General features: G+C 37.2%; 1 protein-coding gene across 1 annotated transcript; it reads right to left on the bottom strand.

Moving 5' to 3' along the window:
- Positions 1-6,693: 6,693 nt before the first annotated feature.
- LOC145949826 (uncharacterized) lies at positions 6,694-8,007 on the bottom strand. Its single transcript, XM_083060717.1, has one exon. It carries the CDS (start codon positions 8,005-8,007, stop codon positions 6,694-6,696), a length of 1,314 nt encoding a protein of 437 aa, XP_082916843.1.
- Between the last annotated feature and the right edge of the window lie 211 nt (positions 8,008-8,218).

Here is an 8,218-nt window from a genome sequence, read left to right as displayed (position 1 = left end):
TAAGCAAGGATGGTTTGGTGCATGTATTAGTTGATTGAGTTCAAATATATATATTAATTATTATGTACGTCCAAAGTTTCTCTTGTACATTCGTCATTAGATTATTCAAGCCAAACATCACCCAAATATAATAAACCCATTTCACATATAGACATCTAGTGACTAAATTAAAGAGCCAACAGCTTAATTATTACCTGTTTCTTTTAACGGTATGCATTTTTTTAACCAGAGACAATTTTATTAAAGTCGGATAAAATTATTGTAGATAGTAAAATTTTTCTTTGAAACACTTAACATATAGTTATATACTTATAACTTGATCTGGTTACCACATCTTATATGTTAGATTAAATATAAGGCGTAATAATTCAATGTTTTCTTGTATCATAGTGTTAAGTATGCACCTTTAAAATACTCATTCTAACACATTCTTTGTTATTGATGAAAAATTAAATTAACTAAAAATATTTTAGAGATAAAAACATTAAATAAGGTCTGAGAGTTATCTGAAAAAAAAAATCAACTAATAAAAAACATGTGATAAAAAAAAAAACGTTTGAGAACGTGTTCTTAATATTTGTTTTTCCTCTATTAATAGGAGTATAGTAAAACAAGTGATTTCATTAGTTAAAAGATAAGTATATTGGTTTATCTCACTTTTAAACATAAGTTATAAATTAAAATCGAACTTATTTTTGGATGAGTTGATGGATTAATATGACAAAAAAAATTTTAAAAAATTTATTTTAATTTATAAAAGGATAGCACATGGGTTGATATAATTAAATCTGTTTATAATTTAAAATATAAGCTCAAATATCCTTTTTATTCTTGAAATATACATTTTTCGTTTTTGGTCTTTGAAATTTTTTTGTCTAACTTTTGATCTCTATAATATTTTTTTTGGTTTTAGTTTTTATTTTGAATTTTTGACTTTTTACTGTTTTGAATGATGTGTCAAATATTTAAACACTAATTTAAGTGAATTCAAACCACTTGATATCTGACACGATATTCAAAATAGTGAAATAAAAATATAACAAACTAAAAAAGACCAAAAGTGAGCAACATATATATTTAAAATATATATATATATATATATATATATATATATATATATTTTAAATCCAAAATATATTATTTTCAAGAGTGGAAGTTGTCCAGCAGTATACAACAATGTTTTCTTTAATTCACCCACCATCCATCAAAGTAGTGCAGGAATAAGAAATGTAAGATTTTGAAATTTAATTTTAAAAATTGTATTAAAATAATACTTGATCAACAAAAATCACATTTATAAATTTATATTAGTCTTTTTAATTGTCAAGACATTACTTGAATCATGTCCGTAAAAAAAATAATTTTGAAATTTAATTGAGATTAAATCTATTTTTGTGTACATATATGCATATATTAATACAAAATAATAAAAGTTTTAACATCGTCGTGAAATATGTATGTATTATATATATATATATATATATATATATATATATATATATATATATATATATATATATATATATATATATATATATATATATTATGATAGAAATATAGGACAAACTATTTATCGAGAGACTAACTATGACCTAACTTGTATAAAACTTAACAGGTTAGACTTATTTATTTAAGTTTCTTGTAAAGTATATTTAAATGGGAAAATATTAAGCCTTAAGTCAATTAAAATGTCTAGGTCTAGTTTGTCAATTTTATTATTATTATTATTATTATTATTATTATTATTATTAATTAATTAATTAATGATAATAATAATAATACATTATTATATCATCATTATTATTTATTATTATGCCTAAAATCATAATGATTATATGTTGATAGGCTTTCTGACTTGTTTATGTTGATTGGTGTTTTAATTTATTTGGATTGATAGATGAATATGCTTATATATTATGAACAGATTTCAGAAAATTTACGGGTCATCGTAATTTATTAAAAAATATTATACTAAATTTTCATTAGAATTTTGTTTTAATATGCTTAAAAGTTTCATATTATTTAAGAAATTGAGATTAAGGATAATTTAATAAACATCATCTCTCTATAATTTACTTAGACGAATAAAATCGTGACAATCTAATAAGTATCAAAATAAAAAATACCTCAACCACAATAATCATAATAATGTTAATGAACTTACAATCAAAACATTTAGTATTAAAAGAAAGACTTTTTTTTTGATAAGCAAACAAGATTTAAATTATTTGGAGTACAAGGAGTACTCCAACCCGTTACAATAGAGTTCAAAACTAAAACAAAAATTATGAGATACATAAACCCGGATTATAATACCAACTAATGTAACTAAAAGAACAACCGGGGACAGAACTAGTAATCCACTTCCATGAACGCAGTTTAATGCTGTCCAACACTTCCTTGCAATCCATAACACCTTGCTGAAAGATAATAACATTCCGATGGAGCCATAGTGACTAGATTACAAACACCCAAACCACTTGAAAATACTGAAAGCGTTTTTTATATATTTCAAGATTCGTCCAATATAGGTAGAGAGAAATTAAAGAATTTGGAAGGACCACCGCAACCTCCAACCAATTAGCAACAGCTAACCAAGTATTAAAAGCCATTGGACACATTAGAAAGAGATGAAGAGGGTCTTCGACAAACAGAGAGCAAAGAGAGCATAAATTGTTATCCAACTCCACACCACGTACTTGTAACAATGATTTGCATGGGAATGCATTCATGAACACCTGCCAACAGAACACCAAGCACTTGATCGGAGCCTTACATTTCCAAAGACTTTTTATGACTAGGTGAAAATTTGAGGAATAACTAAGTTCTCCACCCAGCGAGCGCTGCAGCCAAAGGTACGCACTTTTCACTGAGAATACACCATCCTTATCACAAATCCATCTCCAATGATCTTGCTTAGAAGAGAAAATTTGCAGACCCTGAAGCATTTCCAACAAGGTATTCACGCTCCTTACTTCATGGACAAAAGGTTCTCTTCTCCAATTAACCTGCCACACCCACCTAGATCCCTCCCAAGTTCCATTATGCCCCACCATTGACAACGGATCAAAGGCAAAGGAGTACAAACGAGGAAAGACATCCAACAAGCGCAAACCACCTATCCACTTATCCTCCCAAAATCGGGTCGTAGTGTCATCGCCAATACATCGTTCAATCTTTTCATCCAACCAAAAATTTCCTTGTTGTAGCACCCACACTATATCCTTCCACCACCAAGAAGCCCTCCTATCCACATTTGAGCACTTAGAAAAGGACTCAATGCGCCCATACCTACCATGAAGAACCTTAGCCCACATCATATCTGGAGATAACATACACCTCCACACCCATTTCCCCAGTAGTGCCCAATTGAACAATTTGACATCCTTGATTCCTAGTCCACCCTCATCCTTTGACTTACACACCGTTTCCCATTTTACCCAAGGAATCTTTGAGCCATCCTTGACACCTCTCCACAAGAAATCACGTTGGATGGCCACAATTTCCTTAATCACCGAGTTCGGTGCTTTAAAAAATGACAGAAAATGGATGGGCATTGCATTCAAAACTGAATTAATTAAGGTCACCCTCCCCCCAATGGACAAATGTCTATGCTTCCAAGAGGATAGACGCTTACGTAAGCCATCAAGTATTGGTCTCCAAGTAGCCAACTTCCTAGGGTTTGCACCAAGAGGTAAGCCCAAATGCTTAAACGGTAGTTGACCCACCTTACAATGCAAAAAAGAAGCCGCCAAATCAATAAAATCTATCCCTGAGTGAATGCCAACCACGCAACTCTTGTGAAAGTTAATTTTCATACCTGAAATTAACTCAAAACAACGCAATATGGCCTTTAAGCACCACAAATTCTGCATAGTAGCTTCTCCAATTATCAAAGTATCATCAGCGAACTGCAAAAGAGAAATTGGTGGACTTTCACCACCCAAGTGTAATCCCGTAAATAGATTCATGTCTAAGACCCTGGTCATCAACAATCTGAGACCTTCTGCAGCAATTAGGAACAAAGATGGTGCTAATGGATCTCCCTGCTTTAATCCCCTACCAATAGCTACTTCCGCCGTGGGACTCCCATTCACAAGGGCTGATAGACTACCCCCACATACACAACCTTCCATCCACCGGACCCATCTCTCATCAAAACCACACCCTCGGAGCATGAACAGCAAGTAATCCCACTCCACAGAGTCATATGCCTTTTCATAATCAATCTTCATAACAAAAATCGGCTTCTTATATTTCTGAGCATAATCAATAGCCTCGGCCGCAACTAGAACACTATCCAACATATGTCTACCAGGAATAAAAACAGACTGGTTCTCTGAGATAATTGCTGGAAGAATACCACGCAATCTGTTCGCCAATACCTTAGAAATAATTTTATACAAGCACCCAAGCAATGAAATAGGACGAAAATCAGTCATACCTTGAGGGCAGGGAACCTTAGGGACCAAAGCCACAAAATAAGACAAAAGAGCCTTTGGAACCTTCAAGTTAGTATGAAACTCAGCAAGCAAATCCATCACATCCACCTTGATGAGATGCCAAAATCTCTTCAAGAAAGCAAAATTAAACCCATCAGGTCCTGGGCTTTTGTCGCCATCACTCTCCCTAATCAAACAACACACTTCCTCCTCAGTAAAGTCACCAACCAACCTTGCATTTTGTGCATTAGACAACACAGGAAAACCAACAAGTGACAATCGTGGTCTACGCCAACTTCTAGCTTTGAAATGCTCCTCAAAATATGACCTCACAACCTCTTTCATCTCATAAACCTCCTCTACCATTCTCTCACCTATCTTCAAAGCAATAATCTGGTTACGTCGCTGCCTTCCCCTGATACAAGCATGAAAGTATTTGGAATTTAAAACACCATATTTACCCCAACGAACTCGCGCCTTTTGAGATAACAAGCTTAGTTTGTTCCTCCGAGCACACCAAATACCATCCACTAGCTCCTTTTGCCTAATCCTTTCTGATTATGCAAGAAAGTAATCCTCATTCTTCGCATCCAGCTCCTTTAATTCCTTTGTCAGACTTTTTATCTTGGTATCCACATTACCAAACATGTCGACGTTCCACTTCTTTAGAGTATTTTTAACATTCAAGAGCTTTCCTCTTAATCTCTGGGCGGCCCATGTACCTTGGACCTGTTTCTCCCACGCAGACCTCACCACCCCCTCAATACCACTATGTGAAAGCCAACAATTATTAAAGCGAAACGGTTTAGGACCCCAGTTTAGTACCTTGTGGTTCAAAATCAATGGACAATGATCAGATACATCACGTGGGATCACCTCCACATATCCTGCGCCCCAATGAGCACTCCAACTTTCTGAGACCAACACCCTATCCAACCTACTCATCATAGAACCATCACTTTTAAACCAAGTAAATCGCTTCCCAACTAATGGTATATCAATCAACTCCATATCTCTTATAAACGAATTGAATTCCTCCATATCCCGTACACCGTATTCACCAATCACCCATTTTCTCTCATCTTGTCTTCTCACCGTGTTGAAATCCCCAACTATACACCATAAACAACTCCCAAAACCATGCTTAGACATGATTATCTCTTCCCACAACCATCGCTTATCCACCAACTGACAAGGAGAATAGACATTCACCACCACACACCTATTCGCATTCACACCCCATCTCAAGCAAACACCATGAAAACTAGAACTAGAAAATGTAAACACCAATTTACCTAGGTTGGAGTTCCAAATAAAAATTAGACCGCCACTCCTACTTTGAGAAGGAGAAGCAAACCACTCAAACTCTGTAGATCCCCATAAGTGAGCACAAAAAGCACGATCACACCTCTCCAATTTAGACTCCTGTATCGCAATAAAATCTAGCTCCTCAGATCGAATAAGCTCAGATATACGACGCCTTTTCACATCACCCCCTAGTCCACGACAATTGAATGTACCAATTCTCATTGTATATCCGAGGAACCCCTATTACCAATCGCCACCATACGATCCCTCAACTCTAATGAAATAAGTTTCTGTCGCACCTCGTCTTCATTCCCACACACCTCCATTCCGATTCTCTTGCAGATAGAGAGAATATGATCAGCCATGGCTTCATCATAACACCGTTCTAACTCTGCACCTGAATTGACACCTTTAGTCTCAATCGACGGGACCACTGTTGAGGTCCCACCATCTACATCAGTCACTGTAGACACAAAATCTTCCGACATTGACACCGAATCTTGGGAAGCTCCTTTATTCTACTTTTTCTTTCTAGCTTTTTTTAGTACACTTCTCATATTATTTCTGACAATAGGCTCATCACTTTTGGCTTGAAGGGAGTCTCTTGACACCACCCCCTCCCTAGGCTCAATACACCTCTCCACTTCATCTGGATCAACACCATCAGCAGTCACCACATTTGGAACCTCCATTTCCATTTCTGTTCGCACCCCTCCCTCATCACCCGTCACACCACCCCCTTTACTAAACACTCCTTTCTTTTTACTACCCACCCTACTCCCTTTGCTAATCAGACCATCACCATCATCCAATGTCACTAAGTGATCATCGCCTACCTCCCTCATAGGACTCCCCATATCATTATGCATATTCCCCTCTGCCCCATTTTGAATATTCTTAGAGACTTCGTTAACAGCCCCTTCAATTGCTTTAAAACCTTCCATTACCAATCTGCAATTTTAGCAACTACCATAGTGGATTCTGTTGCCCTTTCCACCTTTTGTTCCACCGTTTGCTCTACCCCCTCAACACAATTCCCACCACTATCGTCATTGCCAATCCCCGATGAGGCCTCACCACTCCTTCGTTCTTTATTCATTGTCTCCAGTTGCCCCTCCTCCACCCCTCTATCCTCATCAGAGGAATAATTTTCCAAATCCTCCAAATCCAGTGATTGATCAACGGAGACATCCTCTAAGGTGCTATCATCGCTAACCCATTCTTTTATCATAAATTGTCCTCCATGTTCCTCCACGATACGCACCGAAAAGCATAAGTCATTCACCAACACCCGTGTTTCCTCATTTATCAGCGCCTTATACGTCGTACTCATTTGAATTCGAGCATAATCGAGACGCCTTCTTTCCCGTGCAACATCATCAACTTGGACGAAATCCCCCATCGAAGAAACCATTTTAATAAAAAATTCCTCTGACCATGCGTGAAGGGGGATGCCATAACAACGTACCCATGTCTCACGTCGTACACAGACCATCCTCGGATGCCACTCAACTAACTCATAAAACCACCTCTCCCAAAGCTTTTTATTCAGTGACACCGTATCCTCAAGATTTACACCAGCATCTGATTCCACCAGTACCATATCATCACCCATCGTTGTCACCTTGATATCCAGGAGACCCTCTTGTAGTAAATCTTGACGAATCGTAGTCAACTGGAGATGACGATGACGCCGACCCACCAAAGATCGCCGACATTCCTCAATTACATGTCCATCAACCTTGAAATGAAGATGACCCCAAGGTTCCTTTTTTTGCACCCACTGTTTACCCCCCGTTGCCGGTATCACCATATTTCCCTTCGACTCCGTAGTGCTAAACCTCGTCGTTCCTTTCAATTTATCCGCATACGATGCTCCATGAATGAGCATTGCCCTCCCAGGCACACGTTGTTTATTAACTTGCACTCGAGTGGCAACATGACCTATGCTCCTCGTCGTCCGAGAGTAACGAGTGAGGTTGACTTTTAACCTCCGTGCTCCAATAACAATAGAGTTAAGACTCCTTTCCAATCCCTCCACATCACAGACGCTAGAAAACCGTACGAACCCAAACCTCTGTCCTTGCTTATCACGTTTTTTCGGGATAAACACGTCTACTACCGTCCCCCATTTTTGAAAAATTTTCCATAGCACTGATATCTCCTGATTATCCGCCACATTGGTGAAGAAGAAAGACATAGAATTATTCAAAATCTTTCTGAGGTGTCCTCCAAAATCTCCTTGAGCACCACCCATTCCCCCTTTTTGAAACCTTATGGAGAAGTAGAGGGGGAGAAGAGTTTACTTACCGGGCGGCACCAGTGAGGTTGAAGGCGAGTTGACGGACGTGGTAGCTAATAGAGATGATGAGGTAATTGTAGGAGAGGGATAGGAAGTCTCGTTTGTGGACCTAAACTAGACAGAGATGGAGAGGTCGAGAATGGCCTTTTGTCGAACACCTTACGGG

Source organism: Cajanus cajan, chromosome 7 (assembly GCF_000230855.2).
Source record: "Cajanus cajan strain Asha chromosome 7, NIPB_CcT2T_4, whole genome shotgun sequence".
Classification (NCBI taxonomy): Eukaryota; Viridiplantae; Streptophyta; class Magnoliopsida; order Fabales; family Fabaceae; genus Cajanus; species Cajanus cajan.
The sequence above is the reverse complement of the archived record's forward strand: the minus strand, read 5'-3'. Positions and strand labels throughout refer to the sequence as shown.